General features: G+C 41.4%; 1 protein-coding gene across 1 annotated transcript; it reads right to left on the bottom strand.

Annotated features, from left to right (window-relative positions):
• Window positions 1-2,382: 2,382 nt before the first annotated feature.
• On the bottom strand, window positions 2,383-13,943 carry SPCS3 (signal peptidase complex subunit 3). Its single transcript, XM_040966497.1, has 5 exons — window positions 13,714-13,943; window positions 12,102-12,175; window positions 9,114-9,190; window positions 6,442-6,557; window positions 2,383-5,548 (listed from the first exon to the last, which is right to left on the bottom strand). Exons 1-5 carry the CDS (start codon window positions 13,854-13,856, stop codon window positions 5,416-5,418), a joined length of 543 nt encoding a protein of 180 aa, XP_040822431.1. The 5' UTR covers window positions 13,857-13,943; the 3' UTR covers window positions 2,383-5,415.
• Window positions 13,944-15,322: the final 1,379 nt, after the last annotated feature.

Here is a 15,322-nt window from a genome sequence, read left to right as displayed (position 1 = left end):
CAATTATGACGAATAAATTGCTATCCCTGAAAGGGTTATTGTAGAATCTTCTACAACGCTTATCTTAAATCAGATAAAACATCCGTGTAAAGCAATACAATTAGCCATACTTTATCATTATTAATTCACCTAGTAATTCTGTTAAATGGCCTGTAATAAAATAACAAAGCTATAGTCTTAGCTGACAGGGATTTGAAGAATCATGCAAAGGCAATAAGAGCAGAGATCAGGTGCAAAAGTTGCAAGCAGAATTCCGCTTAGCTCGTTTGACAAGCAGGGAAATCAAGTGACTGAGGCATGTGCGTTGTATCACGCTGTGCTTCCACACAAGTCAATGTTAGTCATGGTCCTTCTGTCAAGGTAATGGGATCTCGGCAGTTTAAAAGGCCCAGTGTATCTGTTCAAGACAGTTTTACTCCTCACTATTTCTTCCAAATCCTAATGTGGACAAGTCCAGATCAAAGTTCTTGCAAACACCAAACAGTATCCAGCAAAGTATCTTTGATTATTTTAATTGCATTAAGTAATAAATGGTAACAATGGTATGGAATGGATAACAAGATTATGAACCAGGTTAAAAACAAAATTAAGTTCTGCGTGGAAAGATTAGACCTACCGGGTAACTGATAAGTGCTTTCAAATCCAGCCCTTCAAAAGCAAAACCACTTTAAAAAGCTTAAGTCTTTCATGTGTACACCTTCAGAAAACACTTAATGCCAATGCAGACAAGGTACAGAGCTACTCACATCATTCAACTGTTTCATGTTGAACAACAGCAGGTGGCCAAGTACTCTGAGACTGTGCACTTACCAGGAAGTTACAGTATGGTTAGCTACGTAATAAAGATGACTCCCATCAAAGTTGTTCTTCAGAAGCAATTGTCCCCCACTTGCTCTTGGCACCTGTGCATCTTACTCTCTGAAAACGGGCTGTCAGTGAGTGATTGTACTGGGCCAGGAGTCTTCCCTGGTCCTTCCCTCAACCCACCAGCCAGCTTTGAGTGAATGGCTGTAAACCCCAGAAGCCAGTCACTAGACGAAAAGCTCCTGTGGGAAGCTGCCTGAACATCATGGGTCTCTCCCAAGAGCGATGAATTTTGACTTCTAAGGGTACTAAAATTTGATGTTGCCCATTAAAAACATTTAATGCCATTTAGCAGTATTTAAGCTCTCTCTCAAATATTGATTGAAGAGCAACATCTGAATAGTCAGTCTAATAAATGGCATTTGCAAACCTTTTGATTTCCAATTGATGACAGTCCCTGGCCGTCTCTGCACAGCTGAGTAAGGGAACTGAGGCCTTTCTTAAAGCAACAGTGAAGGCAGAAAAAGAGCACAAGCCCAACTTCTGATACCCATCTGGGTCAAACCTCTCTGGATTGTGACTTTCAGACCTCAGTACATCTTCAGACCCTCCCCACCCTTCATACCAACTTACTGAGAAAGTTTACAGCCACGCTAAGCTTCCAAAATGCAAAGTGGGGTTTAGGAGCACAGCAGGAGCCTTTAGATGCAGATGTTTTCTTTCTAACGTGAACACTACTGGTAAGTACCTTTACTTTTCAACTCCTACATGATTTATTCTCAACCACATTCAAGACGCTTAAGCGGGGCATGTACAAACTGCACTTCGAGAACTGCTTTAACGCTTCTCCAAACTTTGAATACCCAAGGTAAAAATAATTTGTTTTTGTAGCCATGAGCTATTAATCAAAACCAGAGTTCGTGCTTCAACACCTCATCTGGAACAAAGACTACCGGGGCTATCCCTCAGGACTAGGCTCCAGCACAGGACTATTCTGAGTGGATGGGGAGATGACGCCCCCCGCCCTCATCAAGTGAAACTCTAGCTGACCTCTTACATCACCCCCGATAAAGTCAGGTTCAAAAGAGCACCGAACATATTTTCTGTTACCTTGAGGAAGTATTTCTGTTTTGCTTTCTTAATTCATTGGCAAATATGCTAGGACATCTCTCTTTTTTGAGACAGGAGTAGATAGGCTGTAGCTGGCACGCACAGGGCAGTCATGCAGCCAGAGGCACACCGGAGTGAATAGAGGCAAATACTCCGGTTTTCAGTTGTAACCACCTAAACCCATTTCTTCCATGTATAAACATGTATCTTGAGATTATTTTTCTTAAAGTTGGGGCTATTAGGGTTTTCCAGTGTTACTTTAAAGTAAGGTAAACATCACCCTCATCACTACCACTCCTAGTCTGAGACAACACAAGTCATAGCACTCGGGGAAAGAGCTTGGAGGGGGAACAGCCGGATCTAAATCAACAGGCACTCAAAAATGAAAACACAAAACAAAAAGAAGCATATCCAAATAAGTGCCATCTATAGCCCCCGCTGTTTGGTTGCATCAGAAACACGACTCCATTCACCATCAGGATTTATTGGGCACCCATGAGGTGTGAGGTACAGGCTAAGTGTTAGGGAATACACACAACTAAATCTGACTGCCCTCACAGAGCTTACAGTCTAAATAGGAGCTAACAGTCTCCTGAGAAGGTATTTCAGATCCAACTAACCTTCCCACACCCACTGAAAAAAAATAAAGTGGTTTGTTCCACTTTTAAGTTAGCAGCTTCACATAAAAGCATAAACCTGAAAATCTCCTAAAATGTATACTTTTACTTGTAAGCAACTTACTTTCATTAGAAAAAAATGCTGAGTATTTATTGCAATTAAAATCCTGAAATGTATATTCACTATTTTCATGAATTTCTTATCAATCTGTACTTGTGAAGTAAACAATTTCCCGTATTGCATCAAAAACATGCAACATCTTTAATATGAAACCACTGGCAGTCACATGTAACATAGTCTTTTCTAAAAGCAAAGAATGTTGGAGAAATGAAGATCTTATTACCAAAGTTCCCAGCTTTTTTTTTTTTTCATAAACCCACTTCATGTCAATTCAGAGCATTACAAAGTAACACTTAACCTATACACCTCAAACAGCCAGAGCTTTCAATTCCTAGCTTTACACAGACAAGATTTCATAAAGGTCCATTAGCACCTTAAAGCTCCTCCCTTGTTGTTACTAACTGGCAGCTAAAAGAAAAGCAGTTTCAAAAAAGGTGATTCAAAGTAAACCCGTCTCAATACAGTCTTAAGAATTTAAGTTTTCTGTTATCTTCTTTTCATCATTAAACAAGTATAATTAACAAGGGGAATATAAAAACACTGTTAATGTTGTTTGTCTAGGTAAACCTAACTAGGGATAGGATATAATGGACCTAATATTTTAAAATTCGCTCATTCTAGCTCTAACTAAAGTGTCTTGCCATCCCTTTTCTCACAATCCTCTCTGCCCACCCAGCCTTTTCTAAACATATTTGTGTCTTTGGACAGACTTGCAAGAACTACCTTTAAAACATCAAGACGAAGGTAACCTTACCAACTGAGCACAAGTCAGTTTTTTTGGAAAGTACATCTATAATGAACTAACAAAGCTGTGCACACCCAAAATTAAGCTTCCAAGCCCCAGGCTCCGCTGCTGTGTTAGAGCGTCCTTGCCCTGGGTAGTTATCCACATTGTGTTGGGCTTCATCCTAGTCTTCCTCTCCAAACTTGGAGAATACAAGCAAATGACAAGCAAGGACACTTGCAGGTTTTGCACTTTCTTGCCTTGGTATTCACATCATGTAAATTTTCTGGTATAAATCTAACGAAGGTTGACAATACGAATCATTTTCCTGATCTCTCACTACTACCAAGGTGCTTTTGTTATGTCTGCTAAACAGCTGAAATTTCAGATGTACATGTAGAAGGACCACCACTTGAGTTAACTAGAACAAATCATCTGTCATTTTACAGAGAAAGAGACTGAAACCCAGAACAGCTCACTGAAAAGGCTGGGAGCCAAAGCCAGTTAAGACAGTCATGACATTATACTCGACTTTTCTGCTACTTCGGAAAACTCCTAGCTACATGCTTTTACGTGAACCATACAGCTAGATATAAAAACCAATAAAATGAATATAACTAGATAGTGATGTCTTTCATAATATGGAACAACTGCTAGTAACTGATTTAAACTTCCTTAGGAAATATTAGCCCTTTTTGATTACTACTAACAACATAATTATGGTTTAGTCTTGCTCTTAAGAGTAACTAAAAGTTGCTACCTTAAAGGACTTTGTCAACTGCAAAAGAAAAACGTTAAATATGATTATTCTAAATTATTTTAATTACCTTTAGATATTCTCATATATGCAGAGAATGAAATAAAATACATCTACATATGGATTATCAGCAGCTTCAGGGTAACGGAGCATACTATGAAAATTTTAGTATATGTGCTGCCGAAGCGAGCACAATGTTATGAAAATTAAAAGTGAAATTTAATTGGCCTGCATTCTGATGTATAATAAAAGACAATCTTACAGAATCTTAAGATCCGAGTTAACTCTTTTTTGCTGTTTTCTATTTGAGCTTGCAGCAACTCAGTAAACCTCTGGGTTTCAGTTTCTTCATCTGCAAAAATAACCCCTACACAATTTATCCCATTAGGCTGAGGATAAAATACAAGAAACTGTACGAGTGCTTTTTAAATGGAAAAGTATACAAGAAATATTAATTATTATTATTACCTCAATAGTTACAAAAATGTGGACCTATAGAAAACTAACTACCACCTGATGGCACTAAGCATGCTTAATAGAACAAACTTAAACTCAAGGAGTAAACCATGCAAAAATTTTCAACTTCCAATAGCAATGCTAAAAAATTACAAAGATATAATACAATGGAATGTTTTTAGAGAAACCACTGAAAGACACACATCTAGTTGACCTAAATGATTTTGAAATTAGAATATTTTGTATTTACAGCTAAATATAAAGAGGTATTTAGTCTTTCAAGTGAAAAAAAAATTACTAGCCATCTATAAAAAAAAAAAAAAAGCATTATAGCATTCCCAAGACAAATGGAATAAAATTCCACCACATTTGGCTTTTTCGTAAACTAGGTTTCTACCAAATAGCCACATTACTTCTTTCAATAATCGAAGAAATGTCTACTTATTAATTATATCCAATGTTAGTCTGCATGAATGCAAGGCATAAACTAAAGTTCTTAAGACTCTAACAGGCACCTGAGAGTGTAATCACCCTTCATGCGCACTTTACATGAATAATGGAAATACAGGAAATAACGCAAAACTTTTTACAAATAGTTTTCCTGTGTGTGTAGTTGCCTTATTCTTACAATTCTCCACTCCTAGCGGCTTTGCTTTTAAAATTTGGTTTAAGTAATATACTAACTTGTCCCTTCAAATATGCCTTCTGATGTTAGTTCTCAAAGAAAAAAAAAAGTAAAAATAAAAAACATGAAGATGCAGGGGTAGAGATAAATGAGACACAGTCCATTAAGTATAAAAATATTTTGTTTCAAATTCAGAATAATTTAATAACTCTTCGTTATTTCATATGTATCTGGAAATGGGACAGACACATGTCCCGATCCTGTCACAAGAGGTAGAATTCCAGCATTTGGTACGACATTCCAAGACAGGGTCAAAGTGACATTCCTGTTTCCCCTAGAAAAAGAAGTAATAAAGAGAAGTCAGCAGAAATATTTTTGACTCAAAACATTTTATACGTAGTACTGAGGTACTGGGTACTTAACTATAATTGGCTATTCCTACTAGAAATCCCTGCTTGAGAACAGAATATTTTCTCATGTCATGGCAAATCCAAGGACAATGCTGAAAAACATCAGACCACAACTGCAGGCATCTCACAATGACCTAGCATTGTTCGCTTAATGAAATAGCACCAAAAGGTATAAATGAGAAAAACCTAACAAACTTAAGGAGAAATTTGTTCTTGGAATTAGAAAACAATTCTTAAAAGCCTAATTCTGGCATTATCCAGATGGGCAAACCTGAACAAAATAAAATACCTCATTGCCTGATATTTTAATTTGTAAAAACAGGCCTGGTTTAATAAAAACAACTCTTCTAAAATTTTTCTGTTATGCTAGAGTAGTCCAGATAAAAATTACATGACGGATCAATCATTCCAGTTCCAACTACACAGTAAACTGAGGCTTAGACAAGCTAAGATAACAAGTATTAGAAACCTCAGTATCAACTGCTTCCTCATCACGGGGCTTACCTACGTCAAGTCCAGAAGACAGCCCTTCAATTTGACAACCACACCCATCTACCAACAAGCCCACTTCCTCTACACATTAGTAGAATCTTTAGGCCTTTGTGAGTTTTTTATATTTCATACACTATGTAAGAACTGATTAGTTTTGACTCCAATTTGTATTTCTACCCAATCGTTCAGTTCAGATCTGTACAAATACTTCTCTTCCAATATTCCTTCTTCTACCCTCTAACATTTTTCTTCAAAATAAAAATACATCTTTTGTTCACTTTCACATCATACTAAAATGTAAGAAATGACAACAGAAAATGCTCACTTGAGACCATTCCCATCGTCAAAGAAAAAATACTTTGTTTTCATGTCTTTCAGCAGCAGCTTCGGGTTATCACCTCGCAGAACAATCTTGTCCCAGAGGACAACTTGGTTCAGAGCCTACATTAAAATGAAAATTGGATAACTTATCAGAAATAGCATCGTATCACTTCACACGGAAAGCATTACGAAGCACTGATTCATTGATACAATAATGAATCCTACTTTTCAAAGACTTACTGAGATCTTCCAGTACAGAAAACAACACTAAGCACACAGATGCAAGAATTGCGGAAAAAGATACTGTTACAAACAAAATCATTTCTTGTGTAAGTTAACTATACTTCTTAGGGCTCTCACAGACCCTAAGTTTCAGATCTAGTCATATGTTCTCTTCTGGAAGTAAAATCCTTGAAGAACAAAGACACTAGAGCAGTTAGAACTCTCAGTGGGCGGGTATTCAGTTAAATCACTCATCCCTGATGGATTTCTGAGACTCTCCAACTCAGAGTAGACACCAATGACGCCAGGGCAACAGACAGAATACTTGTTCCAGGATGCTGTTAGTAGATTACTTCGTCAAACCACACCAGGAAAGTTCATGAATTTCTATGATCTTTAAATCACCAAGGACTCACTCTAGAAAAAAATGTTCATTTAAAAAGCATCCTCCTTTTTCAAAATATGTGCTTCACTGTTTTATCATGGCAAATTTCTAGAGATCTTTTGTTGTTGTTATTGTTCTTTTATATTTTAAGATTTATTTTACTTGAAAGGCAGAAACAAAGGGAGGGAGAAGGGAAGTGAGTAAGTTATCTTTCATTCACTACTTGGCTTTCTAAATGTCTTCAGACACAGGGCTGGCCCAGGAACAAAGCCAGGAGCCAAAGACACAATCCAGGTGTCCCAAATGGGCAGTAAGAACTCAACAACTCACTTGACCATCACTACTGCCTTCAAGGGGTGCGTTATCAGGAGCTGGAGCCAGGTCACAGCTCTACTGCCATCTGGGATCAAGTGTCTTAACCACTAGATCAAAAGGCTACTCCTAGAGCTGTTGCTCTTCACAAACAGCATTTTCTGTTTGCTTCTTTTAACACTGTGCTGTTTCTCAAGAGCAAGAAACAAAATTTATTCATCCCAATGTTTCCAGTATCTGACAAAGTGTTTGGCATATACTATATGATCAAAATAAATGTATGATGAACTCAAGTGCCAAAAACTCTAGTTTACCATACCATGAAATAAATGAAATTCAAGAATGTGTCATTCCTTGAAAACAAGTAAAATTTAAATTTAAACAAATGAATGTCAACTCACCTTTGCATAAATTATCCATAGGCCACAATCAGAGATTTAGCGATAGCTCAAGCACAAACAATATGCAAAAACATTCTAATGCCAAGATTTCACTTTCCACTTTCATATTTGAGTGTTATCACTTGATACCTTCAGTATCAACACTGAGGCAGAACCAAATATTCATTTTTTGCAACATTCTAAATACGAGTCCCATTCCCTCCCCTACCTGTAATAAAAGTCTATCACACTACATGAATAGCTTTCAATCATAAATGAACCATTTAAATTGGTTGATTTCTAACAGCATCACATAATTTCAATTATACTGATCAAGTATAGTCTAAGTACTCAGGTTGATTAATCTCACACAGTTCCACGATAAAGGAAAACAGGTTTCCATAAGCTTATATTAATTGTAAATGCAAAGCTAATAAGCAAAATGCAAAGCTACTAGCAAAATAGTTCATTTCACAGATGTATTTATATTTTATACAAACACAATTTCAAAATAATGCGATGGTTCAAAAAATGTTAACAATCTGCACAGCTTTTGATTATTTCTTAATGAAGCTATTAATCACATTTCTCAAACTTTGTTCATTCAATCATGTTGCCAGTTAGCTCCCTAATTTTAGGTGGAGACAGTATTTTGCTCTAAAGGGTACATAGCTGAGAGGCAATACTACAGCCCCATTTCCTAGATAATTCATAGCACAGGTAAGCAACAACCTTTTAGATCTCACCATCTGAAGCAGTAACTAGGAGTTTAAATCCCAGGCTGCTTCGAGTACAAACTCCTGAAATACGCAGATTTATAAGCGATATATGTGACACCCAAGTGCTACTATTAGAGTATATCATTGACAGTGAATATAAATTCCTATTTCAGATGGTCTTATGTTGGACTGTCGCAGCCAAACTATTTTTTAATATGACTTAGTAAGAGCAACAGAGGCAGCAACTCTGCCACCGCCCTATTGTTTAGATGGGTATATCCCACTACCATTCTCTTTAAACCTGATTTCTTTGGCGGCTGTTTGCAGTTTTTCCATTTTGTAAGGATTACTTAAAACCATGTAATATAATCTACTTACACACAGCAACATTCAGAAAAATGCTGACAACTGGCTGCTTAAAATTTCGGCCTACAAACTTCTGAATACGTGCAACACTGCAGAAATGTGGCCATTTGAAGAAAGGACTTAACATGAATATTAACGCTAGCTCAAATAGCAAATATTAGCAAAGCTTAACTTCTTGCCCTTTAAAGGCTTATGATGTCTTACTGGGCTGTTCAGGTTAATGTTTCATGTATTCCCCCATGAAGTTTTACTTAGCTACTAAATATATAAAAATATAAATACATATACTTACGTTATTTTTTGTTGAATACTCAGCTGATAAGTAAAGAAATAACTGCTTAACATTCCAATCAAATATGTTCTCAAGATGTATGCAAGTTAAGGATACATATATACCATGCAACTTTCAAAGCAATCTTAGGTATTCTTAGCAACACTTACACTAAAATACAAAAAAAGTGGCCCAGAAACACACTGAATCACTAATTTAATGAAAATTTACACAAGATATATTTTAAGATTCAGTCCTTTCCAAAGCCAAGGACACAGTCTATCAGTATCCCTTTTTGTTCTTCTCAGCCTTACTAGCAGATACCTTGAGAAAACAAGCAATTAAAATCTTAGTTTCCTTTCACATCAGCTCCTTCAGTCCAAACAAATATAGACTCAGTATCTGAAGCACACTGGATTTCACCAAAGCTTTATGTCTAACCAAGCACCACTTTTTAAAATATAACGATATGCACACATAAGCTAGGTTCTAATAAATAAGAACAATAAATTGAACAAATTGCTCTTGTGTAAATGCCAGTGGATAAAATGCACCACAATAGTTTGGTTCCATTTCACTTCCCCTGTGGGAGGAAAAAAAAAACTCACCAAAATTAAGAAGGCTGGTGTCATTACTGAGAAAAGAGTGGAGTTAATGTTTGGACTTTACTTTGTATTTAAAGTGTTATATCATTTTATTATGCACATTATAAATTGATAGCAACAGATCTACTACATCCAAGTTTTAAATATGTGCAATCACTAAGAATTACTTATTTAAAACTGGCAAATTTCAGACAGCTCTTTATAAGCGCTATTTCTAGCATGCTTGTAGTATCCAGAAGTCTAAACAAACTAGAAGTAACCAAGGACACTGGCAGTATATAAACACGGTAGCCACACCAGGAAATTTCATAAATCGGAATACACAAAATTACTACTTTTATACTACATTTAAATCCCCTGGATATTTTCCAAATGACATGAATAATTCAAAGTACACATACAAAGTATAGGAGTCTAAAATGTTTCTGATATATACTCTTAATTCCTAAAGACTTCATTCCTCATCTTTTTTTTTCTTGAGAGGCAGACAGCGAAAAACAAAAATGAGATCCATTCACTACTCATTCACAAAGCACTCACATGACCTATGCCATGGTGGAAGCCAGGAGCCTGGGAACCAATTCTTGAACTCCCATGTGTGTGCCAGGCACCCAAGTATTTGGGCTCTAATGCTGCTTCCCATTGACAAGAAGCTGGAGTCAAGCAGCAGACTCAAACTGGACACCAAATTCAAGCACAGATACAGAAAAGGTACACCTAAGTAGCCTGCAGCTCCATCACTTGATCCAATGCTCTCTTCTTCCCTCAGCTATAATCTAAATCCAATAATTTATGCAGACACAAACTTGAAAGTATATCCATACAAATAGAAAGGTACACCAGGTAAGCTTCAGGCAAGGGAACTGTACATTAGTTGACTACTGTTTCACAAATTCCAACTTGAGTCTCTGTAACCATTTTTGATGATGTGATCTAAATAGGCAGGCTGAAATGGCTAAGAACACAATTGTTAGCACATCATCTATGAATTGCTAGAAGATCAAAGCAACCAAAGTGATCCTGTGTATCAAGATGAATCCTCAACCAGCTACCCCTCTGCCTGCAAGCACCAGCAACCCATATGGGCACTGGTTCGTGTCCCGGCTGCTCCACTTCCCATCCAGATTCCTGCGTGTGGCCTGGAAAACAACAGGGAGGACAGCCCTTGGGATCTTGCATCCACATGGGAGACCCAAAAGAAGCGCCCGGCTTCTAACTTCAGATAGCTCTGCTGGAGCCATTCTGGCATTTGTGGAGTGAACCAGCGGATGGAAGATCTTTGTCTCTGTTTTTCCTTCTCTCTGTAATTTACCCTTTCCAATAAAAATTAATTATCCTCTTAAAAAAGAAAATATTACATATGTACTGAACATGTGCAACTTTTAAGATTTCTGTGATTCCTATTGTTAAAGTCTTTAAAAAATAAAATCATCTTTCAATTTATAACAGATGCAACAGACTTTCTTTTTTAACATTCATTTATCTGTATTGAAAGGCAGATTTACAAAGACAAGGAGAGACAGCTGGTTTACTCCCCGAGTGGAGCTGAGCCAATCCAAAGCCAGGAGCTTCTTCCAGGTCTCCCACCTGGGTGCAGGGTCCCAAGGCTTTGGGCTGTCCTCGACTGCTTTCCCAAGCCACAAGCAATTGTGACTGCTTTCCCAGGGATCGGGTGGGAAATGGAGCAGCTGGGACATGAACTGGTGCTCACATGGGATCTGAGTGCATGCAAGACAAGGACTTTAGTCACTAAGCTGTTGCACTGGGCCTGCAACACACTTTTGAAACATTTCTCTCGGGTATGAAAATATATATTTATATTTGCTGGGACTTTACATATTTCTAGAATGGGTGGGTATTCCTGCTTAGTAAATGTTTCCTGGGAAGCAGCAGTGATGGCTAAGTAGCCAGGGGGGTCTCTGTCCTGGTTACCGGATTTGCCCAGGCCCAACCCCTTACTGCGAGCATATCGAGAGCAAATCAGTGGACACGCACCTTTTCTGTCCACGCCTCTCTCTCAAATAAATAAAAATTTAAAAGAGAAAAAAGGAGGCAACAAACATTTCCAACTACATAAATTCAGTAACATTTTTCCTTCTGCAATCCAAATGCTTCAATCCTTTGTTTTTCTCCTCCAAAACTCAGATTCAATGTTGCGTAGATTTCAAAAAAAAAACCACCTTTCTCATGTAGACTCAACCAATTTAATGTTGCCATGAATTTAATGTCCATGCAACTCAGAAATTTGTGAAGTTTTCTCAGAGAGTTAACGAAGAGGTATTAATAATTTTACTGATGAAAATACAGGTACAGGACTTCCCAAGGTTTAGCTGGTTCTGCAGAACACCAACCATCTCAATATGACATGATACAGAAAGCAATGAAACATTCTCTTGAAGGATATCAGCAGTTATATCAAATGTAATGAATCCCAGATCACTTCTTTCTCTAGGTCCAGTGAAGTCTTCCACGTTTTTTCTGGAAGACAAAAGTTCCATTATCTATGCATAATAAATATTTTTCATAGCTTTCCGCATATACACGGATTTCAAATATGTTTGGCTCCAAAATAAACGTGAATATTCTGCACGAACTTCCTGAAGCATCTGCTATTTACTGGGCCTTCTTGCTCACTACCTGCCAGATCCACTGAGTGTTTCCCACAATGATTTCAAACAATCCTAGCAAGCCTACCCGTTAGGTTTTACCTCTGTTTTAAACAAAAGAATCACGATGTGAAATGGTAGGGAACTTGTTCAAGACCAGAACATGCGTTCCGCTCACCGGGTGCCAAATTCTGGTAAGCCCACAGACAGCTGCTGGTGGCGGGGCTGTTTCCCACCCGGGACTGCCTAAGCTCAAACTGCACTTACCAAATACTGATTCAGGGACGAGGAGAAAGGCAAGACGACAGAACTACAGAGAGAGAGACAGAGAGAAAGGGAGGGAGGAAGGGGAGAAGAGGGAGGGGGTCGCTATTACATAACTAGCTTTCTCGCGATCCGACAAAGCAACCAAATCAACTAGGACTGCAGAACGAGAACCAATGAACTTATGAGAAGATCCAATGGAAGTGGGTGACCCTTGAGGGGAAAAGAATGCTGTGTTATCAAAGACAAAAGTCACAAAAGTGGTAGAGAGAAAAGGAAAAAAAAAAAAGAAAACTCAAGAAAAAAAAAATCTGGAACGGAGAAGACACTGCCCTTCCCGGATTGTAACTATTTTGGAAGTTTTCAGATTCATTCCAGCGAGCAGTACTGGGAATTCATTAAAAAACTAAGAAACTACAGCCCTGCAGGTTCAGAAGGCTCGGGGTGTTGGGCGCATCCTGCCAACTTCATGAAGCGGGGATTGGGGGGAGCTGACGCGGTGCAGCGAAGGTGAAGCGGGGCAGGGTCGGCCTAGAGCCCACGTCCAGGCCCTCCGTCCCCACCGGCCGGGGACGCTGACCACGAGCAGGGGACGCTGACCACCGGCCGGGGGACGCCAGCCACGGGCCGGGGACGCTGACCAAGGGCCGGGGACGCTGACCACGAGCAGGGGACGCTGACCACCGGCCGGGGACGCTGACCACGGGCCGGGGACGCTGACCACGAGCAGGGGACGCTGACCACGAGCAGGGGACGCTGACCACCGGCCGGGGGACGCCAGCCACGGGCCGGGGACGCTGACCACGGGCCGGGGACGCCGCGCCCAGCCCCGGGAGGCCCGACAGCCGCGGCGCGGGTCGGCTGGTGTGTTGCTCGCTCATTGGCCGGCGTGGGAGGAACAGGAAGGAAGCCCCGGCCACCGAGCCGAGGCACACTCAGCAGCAACATTCAAGAGCAAGCCCGGGAACTGGCGACGGACGAAGTGAAAAACCTCTGCGAGGGCGGGGAGGGGGGAGCCGGGAAATAAAGCCCGCCAAGTCCACCCTCCGACGGACGCCCCGGCTGACCAGTGGGGCCGCTCCGGAGGGAAGGACCGGCGCCGGCGAGGACCGGCCAGCCCGACCGGGAGCCCTCGGCCGCACTCACAGCATGATCCGCGAGACGTGGAGCCGCACCGGGACGCTCCTGTCTTTGAAGGCGGTGGTGATGAAGCAGCCGAAGGTGAGCGCCGCCATCACGCTCAGCGAGAAGGCGAACAGCGAGTTGGCCCGTGACAGCACCGTGTTCATCGTGACGGCCTCCGCTCGCTCCCCGCGGCTCCCCGTTCAGGAGGCGGACCGGCTCCCAGCGACCCGCGCCGCCGGCGGTGCGCACGTTCCGGAGGCGCGCGCCGCCGCCGCCCCGCCTCCCTTCCGGTCTCCCGACGCGGGCGCGAGCGAGCGCGCGCTCCCGCCTGCCCTGACACACCCACCGGGCTCCCGGGCTCCGGCGGAGCCGGGCCGCTCGGCCGAGGACCCGACCGCCAATCAGAGCCCAGGGATCCGCCCCCCCATCCCCTAGCACCGCCGCCAGTCAGAGACCGGCCAACCAGAGCCCGGAGACCCGCCCCAGACCTAGCACCGAAGCCAATTAGAGACGAAGACCCGCCGCCGTCAATCAGGGACAAGACCCGCCCTCGCCGCCAATCAGCGACGAGCATGTGAGAGGCAGGGCATCGTCACGAAAGGCCCACCTCCTTCAGCACAGGCTTGGCCAGAGGATTGTGTAGTGCAGGCCGGCCTATCTTAGGCTGGATGGTCTGAAGCGGGAATTCTTAATTGCCTACCTGCTGTTACGTTTTCGTGAAAACCAGCAATGGGGAAAGGTGGTTTGGAGTCTGTCCTAATGTGTCAAGTCTGAAAGCAGCGTTCTACAGCATACCCTGTCATTTCCCCGTTGCGTAACCTCAACTTTCCTTTGGGGTATCTGCGGAGACAGGGAGAAACTCAGGCTGCCAGGCCCTTAAAGCAGCAACGTTACCCTATAGCGTTCAGCTCCCTTGCTTTGATGACTGTTAGCTTTGTTCAAGAAACCAGATGCCAGACACAACCAGCAAGCCACATGCGAGGCCTTTATTTCGGCGAGGGAGGTAGCGTGGGGTAGGCAGAAAGAGCAAAGGACAAGGAGAAGAGCAGAGACAGCACGAGGAAATAGAAGAAAAGAGAGAGTAAACGGAAGAAGCATCTTTATAGCCTCGAGGTGGGTATGGGGAATGTGAGGTCAGGGATTGGCAGTTACCGCAGCAGGTGGACACCAGGGATAAATGCCTCACAGGATTGGTGCAGCACACAGTTTCAACCCAAAGACCCCTAAGCTTGCTTAGGCAAGTGGGCCTGAAGGGGGTTGAGATCTAGGTTTACAGTAGTGCTGTGTAACCAGTTGTTGGAGGGTTACAAAGACATGAGGCAGCCCTGGATTAGCAGGCATTCCAGTGGCACTGAGTCCAGACAGGTGGGGTCAGTCCTCAGAGTTAGTGCTTACGCTGACCCCCTCCAACATAGTCTAGTGTATGCTTTGTTCTCTGCAAGTTACTATAGCTGTTTAGCATGGTAAGAACTGAAGCTGCAAGTTTTGAATTTTAGCATAGGAACTTTTCTCCGTAACTGAAGCCATAACCACCCAGAGGACTTAGGATCTAGGGAGATAACGCCTGTGGGATTGCTGTACATCACCCTATGTAACAAGTCACATTTTACAAGCCACCAACAAATGATCA

The sequence above is a fragment of the Ochotona curzoniae genome, unplaced genomic scaffold (assembly GCF_017591425.1).
Source record: "Ochotona curzoniae isolate NIBS_2020 unplaced genomic scaffold, NIBS_Ocur_1.0 scaffold_4505, whole genome shotgun sequence".
Classification (NCBI taxonomy): Eukaryota; Metazoa; Chordata; class Mammalia; order Lagomorpha; family Ochotonidae; genus Ochotona; species Ochotona curzoniae.
This window is presented reverse-complemented; position numbering and strand designations above follow the sequence as displayed.

Excerpts from the sequence above, each read along its gene's own strand:
- SPCS3 (XM_040966497.1), bottom strand. The coding sequence starts at position 13,856 with ATGAACACGGTGCTGTCACGGGCCAACTCGCTGTTCGCCTTCTCGCTG. Across the intron at positions 9,191-12,101 it reads TACATTTGATATAACTGCTG|ATCTTGAGAACATATTTGAT; the intron begins ATATCCTTCAAG and ends TAACTTGCATAC. Across the intron at positions 6,558-9,113 it reads AGTATTCAACAAAAAATAAC|GCTCTGAACCAAGTTGTCCT; the intron begins GTAAGTATATGT and ends ATTTTAATGTAG.